A 14,601-nucleotide genomic window follows, 5' to 3' on the forward strand; every position below is an offset into this window, starting at 1 on the left:
ACAATACTAGGTTGGGGAGTAAAATACATTGATTCTATAGTTTTAAAATATCACTATGGATGATCTGAGATTCATGCCTTATATAAGGTTAAAAAAATATGAGAAATATATTAATTTGATACTAACTGCTAAAAACCCACTTAATGACAATGGGGACACAGGAAGCAGAGACATGAAGACGGTGTTTCATTTTAGAGCCAGAAATAACATAACTGACTGACATATTTGAGAGAGGCTGCAGAATAATAAATCAAAATAAATAATGCCTTCTCCTTTGCTTATTTAAGCAACTGAGTAGATATGGATGGCATTTACTGATATAAAGAAAATTGATAGGGGGCAAAAGTTTATCATTGAGAATGGATGATTCAAAAGTATACTTTATTACTCTCAGTCTTTTTATCAATAAGTAATGGATATAAGTTTTGTTAGAAATAAATTGAACTTTTCTTTAGTATTCAGTATTATTTCCAGTAACTTTTATTGAACTATAAAATATCACATTGATGTTCAAAAGATGAGTGATACATATAGAGAGTGGTTAATATTTTCAGCATCTGCTCACTCAAACTCAGATAATATTTCTCACAATGCAAACTCACAGATCCTCATTTTACTTCGAATGAAGTGAAGTTTTAAGGGGAAGAAAAAGTTCTGTTTTATAGAACTTTCTGAGTCAAAAGAATTGGTTGTGAGAACCTGAGTGCGGATCCAGTAAAGACAGTTATCATCTGTGTCTTTGCAGCACTTTTATAAAGGAGAACTTAAACTATGACATAAGTAATGAGTCTCTAAATATACATCCCTTCTTTGTCATTCTGACTTCCATAATGTCTAACTGGGAGATGTTGAAATATATTTCTTTCTTGAACCCAGGTGAGATGAAGTGCATCAGAATGAATTATTTCTGTATTAAGTCAGAGTGTCCCGACCACCAAAAAACAGGGAAAGTGCAACATTTAATTGATTTAAAACATAATCACATATGTACTTAAAATAAAGGTAAACTAGCATCAACAATATATGTGAAAAATTATTGGATGTAAGTACTACAAAATACATATATTTATTTGAATTATATTGGTTGAGAAAGTAGTTTGGAGTTGATTAAACCCCTGACAGCCTCTTTCACATCTTTGTTCCTAAGGCTGTAGATAATGGGGTTCAGCAGGGAGATCACAACTGTAAAAAACACAGCGGCCACTTTGATCAGGAGCCATGAGCTCCTGGAGGTGGGCACGCAGTAGACAAGAAGGATGATCCCATGGAAAATGGTGATGGCAGTCAGGTGGGGAGCACAGGTGGAGAAGGATTTTTGGAGTCCATTAGTAGAAGGCTTCTGGATGATTGTGACAATCATGACAAGATAGGAGGAGAGGATAATCAGGGGCTACAAGCCTCACTGAATACAGAAATGACTAAACATATCAACTGACTGAAATAGCTGTCAGAACAGGATAAAGAGATAACGGCAGAATACACACAGCCAAAGTGATTTATGGTATTAGAACCACAAAAGGATAGTTCCAAAACAGAGTATGTGATTGTCAGGGAATATATTCAAATCATATGTAGGTTCCAGCTGCTAGGAGGGTACAGAGTTTATGAGACATAGCGACTGTGTAGAAAAGAGGATTAGTAAGAGCCACAAACCAGTCACAGGCCATCACTGCTAACATGAACATTTCTGTAATCACAAATGCACAGCCAAAGAAAAATTGTACCATGCATCCTTTGAAGGAGACAGCTGTGTCTTCCACAACTAAGATTTCTGGCAGTGTGGGTGTAAATACGCTGGAATAACAAAAACCGAAAAAGGATAAATGGCTGAGAAAAAAGTACAGGGGTGTGTAGAGTCTGGGATTGATCCTTATAACCACAATTATGCTTAAATTTTGTTTACTCTTACTTAGCCTGGAATGCAATACTGTCGGGGTTTGGGAAGGCATTTTATACTGAATGAATCAAATTAAAACTCATTAGCCTGGATTTGTATAATATGTCCATGAGCTATATAACCACATCTTTTTTTCACTGCAATACAACTTCATTCACAACAGTATTTTAAATTTTTATTGTACGAAAACAATTCATTTATATTTTCTAATATAATATGTTTACACCTCTGAAACGGCACATCTACCCTGGTTCTTTTATACTGTGTCATCACTACACATGTTACTACATAACTCTTCCAAGAAAACATTGCTGGTTAATCTAAATGTCTTTTCTCTTACTCTATTTTCTTTCCACTCATATCTTCACAATATTTATGCAATGCCTGGCATATTTTGCTATTCTTATGGATATATGTGTGTCGATGTGCATATGTGTGTGTGTGTGTGTGAGCTTTTCCCCTGAGGAATATAATTTCTTTAGAATAAGACTTACATTTAACATATCATCTATGACCCTTAAAGTGCTTAACGTAGACATATTTTCAAAATCAGGACTATGGCCCTGGAAATAATGAAAGTAGAATTTAGCCTGTTGGTTATAATCACGAACTAAGTAGATATTGCTGTTAGTCAGCTCATGTAGGTTTTTCCTGTCAAAAATTTGTTAGATTCCAGTATCCTTCACTTCAGATTGAAAAGATGATCCTAGGTAGAATCAACTCACCAAAAGCCAGATCTTGATATATTTTTTTATTCAAGACTTCCTTGTTAGTGTTTAAAAATCCATACATATTCTGTCTCAAAATTGAAATTTTTGTTTAATTTTTTCCAATGCCTTAGTCAGAAAGTTGATGATTCTTGCTAAATATAACTTAATAAAGATACCAAGAAATGCCATTTTTGCAACTGTCAAGAAATTTTGGAGGAAACATAGACATGTCCTTGAGGAATAAACAGATTTTATACTGAATGAATCAAATTAAAACTCATTAGCCTGGATTTGTATAATATGTCCATGAGCTATAAACAGGTCTGGAAACTATACTCCATGATCACGTTGTTTTATGTCTAACTAACTGACTTTGGGGACACAGGCCTTGGAGCATCCTGACAAAATTTATTTTTATGAGCTAAAAACAAAATAATTAGAGGAAACTTCCTCTTCTGCAATTTAGAATATAATTTCTTCTAAACCATTAACATGTGGATCTTTATGTCTCAAAAATAATTTACCTCTGTATAAAGGCTATAATTCTTAAAATCATGAAAAAATTATAGTCACATCTATCCAATGACTCCAACATAATTATAGTCGATATGATGTGCTTTTTAGTATATTTTGCTTAAGTGTTGGCACATGTTTTTTTATAGAAACACATTTAACATGACGCTGTACAAATTTTTACTTTCAATAATTTGGGCTTATTGTTTGTTATATCCTAAATATGCATTCCTTTAGCTGGGAGTTGTGGGGGGGGGTAAGGTATTTATCCCTATCTAGGCTGTAGATCCACTGTATTCTTCAGTTCAGCCATAGGGGTTAACGTGCTGATATTTTAAATCCAGCTATGTGATTCCTACATGTACTCCTCTAGGACACAAATCAGGAAATAAAGAAAGTAATGTTAAATATTGATCTGTCTTGGCATAGGCCTTCAAGGAAAAACAGTCACATTTATACCTACTACAGCCAAAATTTTAAAAGAAGAGCAGCATATGAATCCATTGGCAGAAAAAAATTAACCTGTAAGCATCACTTAACACAACCATTAGTGAACTAAGATATTATCTAACATACATTTTTGCCTTACATTTGTGTAAGTTAACTGCTCATTCAAGAGTATTTACCAAAGTAAAACAACATCCTGTTCTAAAAGGATTTTGCAACTATTCACTCTTTTTTGCTTTTGTTTTATTTTCTACTAAGAGACAGAAAACTAAAGTGCAAAAATTAAAAGTTACATAACTTCAAAATCAATATTTAAGAATAAGATATTCTAGTTTTTAGCTTAGAGTCCTTAATGAATATATCAAATGTTCCATGATGCATGCTCAAACTTTCTAAATCTTTTTTCTCTTCTTAAAGACGTTTATTAAACTACACACACACACACAGGTTTTTATAGTATCTGATAGGAACAGTTACTTATATCCCCTTGTTGACAAACATTTAAAAATTAAAGTAAATCCTTTGTTACTACTGTGATACACTATGAGTATTGAGAATGTTGTTGTATATCCCCTAAAGAGTAGTCACACAAGACATGATTTGATGTAAAGCATTCTGGTAAAGAAATTCAACTTCCATATGGAAATAAATCTCTTAATCATGACAGAAACAAGTAACATTTAATGGGTTAAATTAGAACAACAACATGTGGATATCGCTCTATTCTTTGCTTGTAAACCTTAATCATGATTACTAAGACACAAGTAGAAAAGGCAAGCTCTTATATTTAATCTCGACCAGTCTTTTCGCTTAAAGTAACCCAATGACCCATCAATTATTAGAAAACTTTGGTAAAACGTGTCTCAGTCATGAGTTATCTGTTATCTGCCATAGAGTTATCTGGCATTATCAAGAAATAATGTGTTTCTTGAGGTAAATGTTTTAATCAATCTTTGGTAAAGTTTGAACCAAACTTTACATTTCTCCCTACACCCCTAACCACTGACTTGCAATTTTACTGTTCTATAAGAGGTAGATAACTTTCTCACACTTTGACTTTGGGCTTATCCATGTGTTTTGCTTTGATTCATAAAATAACAGCAGGTGATACCCTAACAGGAGTTTGAATTACGCTTTTGTGTTTGGGCATACATTATTGTGACTTAGCATTCAACATAGACCATTAGCCAAATGGTCCAACAAGGATGGCCTACAAACAGGTCTGTAGATTGAAGTTCATCTGATTAGCTCAGTCTTGACACTAAAGTGACCCAGTTGGTATCAGCTGAGCTAGCTTAATCAAGTCGCTGATTCAAAAGGATTGTTATTATTACATCCCACTGGAGTTCACGATTGTTTGCAAAAAGCAATTTTTGTCAATTTCAGTGATTTTGTCAATAAATCACTGGTGCCTGAATAAGATGTATGCATTGTATTATCAACATCCTGGTTGCTGTATTGTACTGTCATGGGGGAACCTGGGTAAAAGACATTGGGATCTCTCTATATTACTTACTACAAACAACTTAAAATAAATCTAAAATTATGTCAATAAAATTTCCAATAAATACATAAATGATATACAACTACTTTGACATAAATGGAAAAACTAGAGTGATGGGTACATATTTCCAAAATGTGTACCATTTTCTTGTGCTACTACATAGAAAGAAAATATTGTATATTTCGTTATACTACCAATTATAATTTAACTAAACCATATTCTGGAGTGTGCCAAACTTAAACACAACACCAAGGGGCTGGTCCAGGAACTTTTTAAGGGACATATATTTCCTATTTATTTTTGCTTGTCTGTGAATCTTCCGATGCTAAAGTGGTTTGTATGGAATTAAATATATATTTTTTTAGATATTTATGGTTTTATGTTGAACAGCTCTTAATGTACTACTTTTATATTAAGAAATAAACTTCCTCCTTGCAAGATATAACACTTCAGATCAACTCAAAAATTCCACATGACTTCTATTGAACACAAATTTGTCCTGGGCAATCACACAGTCATGTATGCTAACACAGAGACTTTTGCGTTTCAATTTCTGAATCAAAAACTTAGTTTAAGTAGTCTAAGTTTTTATCCCTAACATTATTTGTAACATTAAAATTATTCACTAAACATTAGAGTGAATGGATATTGAACTGCCAGTTAAAAGGTTACCATATTCATGTACTGCTTTGCTATTGGACAATTCTTACCAGACTCTCAAAAAGAAATAATGGATATTTCTATCTTTATATTTTATCACAGAACAATCTAATATTGATTAACTTCTTGAGTGTATCTTTCACATCTTTGTTTCTGAGGCTGTAGATCAGTGGGTTCAGCATGGGGATGACCACTGTGTAAAAGACGGATGCTACCTTGACCATGAGCCATGAACTTTTGGAGTTAGGAACACAGTAGAGAAAAAGGATGCTCCCATGGAAAATGGTAATGGTGGTTAAGTGGGAGGCACATGTGGAGAAGGCTTTGTGGCGTCCCCTAGTTGAAGGCATCTTCATGACAGTAATAAAAATGAAAACATACGAAGTAAGAATGATCATCAGACTGCATATTTCATTGAACGTGGCAGACACAAACATGATCTTCTGGTTAATGTATGTATCTGAGCAGGAAACAGCAACAATGGCACCATGCTCACAGCCAAAATTATTTATGAAGTTATTCCCACAAAAGGATAAGGTCAACAAAAAACATGTGAATATTAAAGAACAGGCTATACCCCAAGAGTATGATGCGCCCACCAACAAGGAACAAAGCTTCTGAGACATTACAACTGTGTAGACAAGAGGATTACAAACTGCTACAAATCGGTCATATGCCATCGCTGCCAACATGAACATTTCTGTCACGACAAATATGCCTGCAAAGAACAACTGCATGATGCATCCTGTGAAGGAGATGGTTCTGTCTTTCACAACCAAGTTTTCTAAGAGTTTAGGTGTAACTACTGTAGAGTAACAGAAATCAACAAAGGATAAGTGGCTGAGAAAAAAGTACATGGGGGTGTGGAGTTTGGGATTGATCTTGATAATCACAATCATGCCCAGGTTCCCCACCACTGTGATTGCGTAGATGGTCAGGAATACCAAGAACAGGGGCAATTGGAGTTCTGGATATTCTGAGAAGCCCAAAAGAACAAAGGTGACTCTGCCACTCTGGTTTTCTTCGTTCCTGTGGACAAAATATGAAAGTTTATCCACAGAAGTAAGAACCAAAATTTGAAATAAATAAAAGAATAGAAGCACTGAGAAGTTCGATGGGTCTCTATTAAGAGTGTTGCTGAAAATGCTACACTTCCACTGTTATATTATTTCAAAAGTTAGTCTTCACTTATGTGATGATTACATAGTAAATAATAATTTTGTGTAAGTGGAATAATCAAAAACAAAGTTGAGACAGGAAGGATGAAAAACAGAGTAGACATCGTTATGTTTCAAATAATAAAATTCGATTTCCTCATAGACAGCTAATGCCAGTCATGAGGGGTAGATCAACTCTGCTGAATCTCAGCTTAGTAAAACTAATTGTATTAGAGGAAATACCTATCATGAGTTTCTACAGTTTCTTCTTTCTCACCTCTTAAGCTGTGAGATAATTAACTTATATGTTAAAAAAATTTTGAAATGCTAACATTCCTACAAAATGATCAATTTAATAGCTTCTTTGTTGTTCTGTGTTCTTTCCAGTGCCCTTCTGACTCCTGGTAACACAGTAGTCTCGGGACGTTCTGGAGCTGTGCTGTAGATGTGTTATAATCTTTTCACTTGTGTAGAACCAATTTTGAAAATGTTTAAATATTATTGATTGCATATTACATTATGCATCAGGAGGCATTCACAATGAAATGTATACTGTGTCTTCAGTGATAACAGTTGAAACAATATTGAACAAAAAGCTCTTCATTTTCCAATGTAGCAAATTTTTTAAGTTGGGTAAGTGACAAACAATAAGAACTATGAAGTACTTGAAAATGCATATAAATTTCAGAGTGCAGGAAAAATTAAATTTAAAGCTTTTCCAAGGATCAGTGTCAGGATAGAGAACTACCTCAACATGGCACCATAGTATTTCTTGAATATTACTTGATGTCAGTAGGTATTTCCTCAGGAGTAAAATGAGCATAGTAATAGTATAAAATTTAAGTCACTAGAAAGGAAATAGGTACTTTGATAACGAATTGAAATGCTATATGATATGACATCATCCACAGCAGATATTTAGCTTTCTTGTTTATTGGATTTATGAGTAATTGGTATGACATCAAAAACCTTATTCGGTTATGCAAATCAGGCCAAGCATGTACAAGTGTCAATAGGTGGGGACACTTTGGAATAGAATGTAGAATTTTTTCCCTACAGAACCCACACAACGGAAATACTATAGGATTTCTTTGGGTACTTCATCTACGATGCATAATAAATGTTCCCCATTCTCCTACAGGTTTTTTCACCACAATAGAATATTCTCAGATCCCCACATTCTTCTGCCTGTAGGAAAGATATCTTCCAAAACCCAACTCCACGACAGATACTTCCTCTGTAAAAATCCTTCATAAGGTCTTAGCTGTGGAAAGATGGAGTATGGCAATTTTTCCCAGCCACATTCCTTCAATTTAAAATACTTTATGCAACATCAAAGGAACAATTTTCCATGATTACTTTAACCTAACTGCCAATGACATTTAAGATTTCAAATACTTTTTATTAGTTAACACATGAAGTTTACATAATTCAGCCTGGCTTTTCCAAAAATTCTTGTATCTATAAATTCAATCTCATTATCACTTAAATTCTTTTTTAGTCATGATGAATTTATCAAGCTCTGTTATGTAACACATGCTCATTTACTTATAGTTTATTTTCCCATTTTATCCTCACTCTTATAATGTTTTATTTTGCCACCTACCATTATTGGCATAGCTCACTGTTTCTTCTCTTTTGTATACATACAAACAATATTTATATCTCACAATTACCACGTGCTATATCCTATCATTCACAAATGTGATAGCTTTGTCACTTTCTTCCTCAGAGATCATAGGAAGTGTGAAGACAAGGCCCGTTTTTTATTATTCTCTTTTGCCAAAATGTTTATTTCGTTGCCGAGTACATTGTGGCCACCCAATGAGAAAACCAGGATGAATATCATTTGAAAGAAAGGAATTAGAATGTGATAATGTAAACCCTCTCCTAGTCAAACTAAGTGGATTTGTGGGCTCTTTGTTCTACGCATGTGTTTGTGTACTGCAAAGATCACTAAAACTCCATATTTACCTTTAAAGTAAAAGAAAAGAGACTGAATCGACTCACCTAAATACAAAAGCACTTGAATGAGTCATTTACTGAAGAATTCTTTGTTAAGATTAATGAACTCCAGGAGTGCTCCTGCTTGATATTTAATTAAGGGAAATAGATTTGAAAACACTAGTAGGAGTCCAGAGAATATTTCATTAAATACTTCCTATAAGTTACTTTTTTCCCCCAACCTATTAGGAAAACTCAGAGATACCAAAGATAAGATCACATCTGAAAACAGAATTCTAACACCAAACTGTGTTACAAATATATGAATCAAGACCTCAGGGACATGGAGCCTAGAGAATACCACTGAAGTATTGTTTGAAGCCTGCAATTCAAGTAATTAGATGTAACACTGTCCCATATGATATCTTCGCTTTATATTTTGTTCCTAAAGCCCTCCTGGGGGCATTTGTATTATCAACTTTACTCAATTAATCTTAAGAAAAATAAATAACCCTGTATATGTCTTTAACTTTACAGGGACATAAAAAACATAAATGTACAAAGGGAGAAAGCATCTATAAGACAATAGCTAGGAGAGTGACTATTAATTCATATTGATTTATTTTTCTATTTTCTCATAAAGGTATATTTATGTTCCTATGTTTCTAAATATAGAGCTGCCTAAACAATGTCACATTTTTATTTTTTCTTTGTTAATTAGTAATGTGTTATAAACCATTTTCTATTTACACTCTCAGTTTTACTAAAAGAAAACAATTTGTGTTGGCCTTTTAAGTGTAAGTACAGAGGCCTCAAATGTTCATATTTACTATTGAATCTGAAAAACAATTGGGGATTATACATTTCCTAAATATACGAGTTTATGAAAAGGATGATATATTCACTGATTTTGGTAACTCTATCCATCATGCCTTTAAAGACACAAATTAAATTTACCAGTGACTTGATGCAGTAGAGGATTATTTCTTACTAAAGCAAGATAAAGCATGCATTTCTGAACATTGACAGCTCTGTTCCTTGTAGTATTATAGGGGCTGAGGTTTCTTCCAACTTGTAGCTTACCATCATTATGGGGCTTCTGAAGTTATGTTTCTCTTTTGTAAGTGAATAAGAGGCAATCATGGAACAACTCTGTGAGTACAGCTTTAGAAAAGATCAATCTCATTGAAGCTGACCTCACATACCACAGAGGGGAATCAAGGTCAAGAGATAGTCAAAAGTCTCAGAAACACTAAACCTGAGGAAGTACAGATACAAAGTGATATGGAGGGCTGGACTGGTAACATAGCAGTTAAGTGTGCACATTCTGCTTCAGTGGTCCAGGGTTTGCTGGTTCAGATCCTGGGCACAGACCTAGGCACCACTTATCAAGCCATGCTGTGGCAGGCATCCCACCTATAAAATAGAGGAAGATGGCCATGGATGTTAGCTCAGGGCAATCTTCCTCAGCAAAAAGAAGAGGATTAGCAGAGGATGTTAGCTCAGGGCTGACCTTCCTCAAAAAGAAAAAAAGTGATATGGATCTGTACTCATCAAGGATATTGGTCTGTACTTTTCTTGTAGTGTCTTTGTCTAGCTTTGATATGAAGGTAATGCTGGGCTCACAAAATTAATTTAGAACTTTTCCCTCTACTTTTGGAAGAATTTAAGAAGGATTGATGTTAACGCTTCTTTAAATGTTTGTAGAATCCTCAACAAAAGACTAGTAAATTGAACTAAACAACATATTAAAGGGATTATATAATATGACCTAGTGAGATTTTTTCCAGGAATACAAGTGTGGTCCAACATAAGACAACCAATCAGTGCAATATACAATGTGAATAGAACAGAGGAATAAAACAACATGGTCAGTTCAATCAAAACAGGAAAAGCATGTGACAAATTGAAACACTCTCCCATGATAAAAACACTCAGAAAACTATGACTAGTAGGGAACTTTCTCAACCTAATAAAGGCTATTATGAAACTAATAAAGGCCACTTATGAAAAATCCACAGGCAGTATAACAAATGATTAAAGACACCATGTGTGGACCTATACACGGTTCATCAGACCATGTTGTGGTGGTGTCCCACATGCAAAATAGAGAAAGATTGGCAAAGATGGTAGCTCAGGGCCTATCTTCCTCACCAAAAAAAAAAAGAAGTATAAGCAAGAAAATAAGAAATAAGTGAATTGGACTTCACAAAATTTAAACCATTTGTGCGTCAAAAAACATTGTCAATAAGGTCAATAAAAAGCCTACAGAATAGGATAAAAGATTTACTAATCATATATCTGATACTAGCCTAATATCCAGAATATGTATAGGACTCTTACAACCCACCAATAAAAAGTCAAACAAGGGGGCCGGCCCCATGGCAGAGTGATTAAGTTCATTAGCTCTGCTTTGGTGGCACAGGGTTTCACTGGTTCAGATCCCGGGCACTGATGTGGCACTGTTCATCAAGCCATGCTGATGTGGCGTCACACATCACACAACCAGAGGCACTCACAACTAGAATTGGGACTCTGGGGAGAAGAAGAAGGAAAAACAAATGAAGAAGATTGGCAACAGATGTTAGCTCAGGTGCCGATCTTAAAAGAAAAAAGGTCAAACAAGATATAAAACAAGATTTATAAATGTCTAACGAGCACATGAAAAGACACTCAATATCTTTAGATTTTAGGAAATTGGAAATCAATACCATAATGAGATATCACTTCACACCCACTGGGCGGACTCTAATTAAAAACTGTATATATATATACAGTAGCAAGTGTTGGCAAGGTTTTGGAGCAACTGAAACTGTCATACATTATTAGTGGGAATATAAAATGACTCAGACACTCTGGAAATCAGTTTGGTGATTCCTCATATAAACAAATATAGAATTACTATCGACCAAATGCATAGTAAAAATATTTGCCTTCCACAAAGAGAAGTTGCCCTTTGCCCTCAGTTTCTGGGAGGTAATCTATGTCTTACCTGACAAAAATGTCTGTTTAGGGAGGGTGGATGGCCACACCTGATATCAAGGTGGGGCTGACCATATTACACAATCTTCAAGTAGGGATTGCCCATACCAGAAAGATTAACCATGAGATTTAGTGTGGAGGCTTTTAGATATGGAGTATCAGTCAACCTGGAGGCTGAGACCAACATTTGGACAATCAATCAATTAATCAAGCCTCTGTAATAGAGTCCTAATAAAAACTGAACACTGAGGTTTGTGTGGATTTCCCTGGTTGGGAATAACTCATGTGTATTGTACAATGTTAATTCTGGGATGATAACATGTCCTGAGGGCAATGGAAGTTTCCTTTTTGGACCCCTCCTAGGCTCTGTCCAATACATTTCTACCTTTGAGTTATTTGTCTGTGTCCTTATCTTGTGATGAACCATAACTGTGAGTATAGTTCTCTGTAAGATGTTTGAAATTTCTGGGAAATTAGGGTACCTAAATGCGTTTTTGGGAATTCCTCAGACTTGTAATTTGTGCCAGAATTGAGTGCTGGATTATATGATGTGACCTCAAACCTTACAGTCTGGCTAACTCCACGGTACCAGCAATTCCACTCCTAGGTATATACAAAACAGAATTGACAACAGGCACTCAAGCAAATACTTACACATGAATGTTCTTATCAGCATTATTCACAACCGCCAAAAGGTGAAACAACACAAATGTCCTTCAATAAATAGATGGACACACTAAATGTGGTGTGTATATATGTATGATGGAATATTACTTAGTGATAAAAAGGAATAAAGTACTGATACATTTTATAATGTGAATGAACCTTGAAAACAGTGTGCTAAATGAAAGAGGTCAGACACAAAGGTCACATACTGCATGCTTCCCTTTGTATGAAATGTATAATATGGGTAAATACATAGAGATAGAAAGCAGATTTCTCATTATTAGGACCAAGGAGGAGGGGGAAATGGGGAAAAACTGTTTAATGGGTATGATTATTTTTTGAGATGGTGAAAATATTTTGGAACTAAGTAGAGGTGTGGGTGTGCAATACGGTGAACCTTTTAGTGTCAATGAATTTTTACTTGAAAAAGATTAATATTATATTATGAGAATTTCACTTCAATAGAAAAGAAACCAGTTATGAAAAGGAAATAAGATTTGATTCTATTTTTTATCTCAGTCTCTGCAGCAGTTGATTCAAATTTTTCAAAGGTAAAAATCCTGTTATTCGCCTAACTAAAATTCTATTGCTTCAGTCTTCCATATTATCAATAATTCATTATCCAGAAAGAAGGAAGTAAATAAGTTTTTCTTGTTCTAATACTCTATCCTTTCTGTTCCAGTTTGCTGAAAATTTTTATCATGAATAGTTGCTTAATTTTATTAACTATTTTTCACATCTTTTGAGGTGACTATATGTTATATTTTATTTTGTTAATGTGGTGAATCACATTGATGGACTAGTAATGATATAGCAAGCTTGCATTCCTGGATTAAACCTCTCCTGAATATTATTTATTATCCATTGCATATATCAATGAATTGATTTGCTATTTTAAGCACTTGTCCATATATATTTATGATATATTGTTCTGGAACTTACCTATCTAGTGATGCAGGTATCATAAAATGAACAGGAAAATGTTGCTTGCTTATTCTATTGTTGGTGTAAATTTATGTAAGATTGGAATTAAACCTCTCTAATGTGCCATATACATTAGGGATAAGGCTATAATTTTTGTAAGGTATTCCTGAAATTTTGTTGATACCAGTAGGGAAATAAACATCAAATATAACCAGAAAATCACTCATACATGTTGCTTCTCTGAGACCCACAAAGTCAGAACTATTTTCATACTCTTTCTATTGGGCTTTATCCTTGTGCTTAGAATGCAACATTTTCATCAACAAGACAGTCTTTGAGCTTGAATGAACTATGAATCTAAGCAGCAATATTCAGGAAAGAAAGAGCCTTGATGTAGGAGCTCCACAATCCCTTCCCCTAACTGCCCGTCTGAATTTCCTTATTTCTCTTTCAGAGTCAATCTTTTTCTAAGAAGATAAAGAGTAAGGAAGATCAGTTATGCAGTAAAAATGTCACCTAACACCCCTGGAATCCTCATATCATAAAAAAATTGTCCAGCATTGCAAATTTCCTGAAGTTTTATTACTAAACATTATATGAAAAGTAATATTTACATAATATGGTCTACATTCAACTTATAACATTTTCTCCATTAAGTGACTATTAATTCTGTACATTCTTCCTTTAATCTTGTGAATACCTTCACCAAAAATCTTGACACAGCTCCTCAGAAATGAAACAAAGGAACTGCACCTATCCAAAGCACTATTAAGAATATAAAGTAAGAAGAGTATAATTCATATATAGAAATGAAGAGCCCATCTAAAAGTGCACAGATTAAAATTATAACTTTGAAATGCTTGGAGAATATCTGCATTATATTTGTGTAAGTAAATGTCCATTTAAAAGCATTTTCCAGAATAACTAAAATCTATTCTAAAGGAACTTACAGCTATTCAGATGTTTTTCTTTATAATTTGTTTTATTTTCTCCTTAGGATCTTAAATCCAAAGACCTATAGCATATGTCAAATACAGCTCACCCTATACTGTGTTCACATCCTTTAAATACATGTTTTCTGTCATTAAAATATTTTTATTAACATACACACAGCCTATCAAACTACTTGTTGACTGGAGCACTTAGTTGAGTGTGTATGACATCTGGCTGACAGAGAGTTAAAAGTTAAATAAATCA

At 34.2% G+C, this 14,601-nt stretch overlaps 1 protein-coding gene across 1 annotated transcript; it reads right to left on the reverse strand.

Annotated features, from left to right (window-relative positions):
* Positions 1-5,817: 5,817 nt before the first annotated feature.
* Positions 5,818-9,921, reverse strand: LOC123277889 (olfactory receptor 5D18-like). Its single transcript, XM_044749953.2, has 2 exons — positions 9,916-9,921; positions 5,818-6,888 (listed from the first exon to the last, which is right to left on the reverse strand). The coding sequence occupies exons 1-2, from the start codon at positions 9,919-9,921 to the stop codon at positions 5,818-5,820; spliced, it is 1,077 nt and encodes a 358-aa protein (XP_044605888.2).
* Positions 9,922-14,601: the final 4,680 nt, after the last annotated feature.

The sequence above is a fragment of the Equus asinus genome, chromosome 17 (genome assembly GCF_041296235.1).
Source record: "Equus asinus isolate D_3611 breed Donkey chromosome 17, EquAss-T2T_v2, whole genome shotgun sequence".
In the NCBI taxonomy this organism is placed as follows: Eukaryota; Metazoa; Chordata; class Mammalia; order Perissodactyla; family Equidae; genus Equus; species Equus asinus.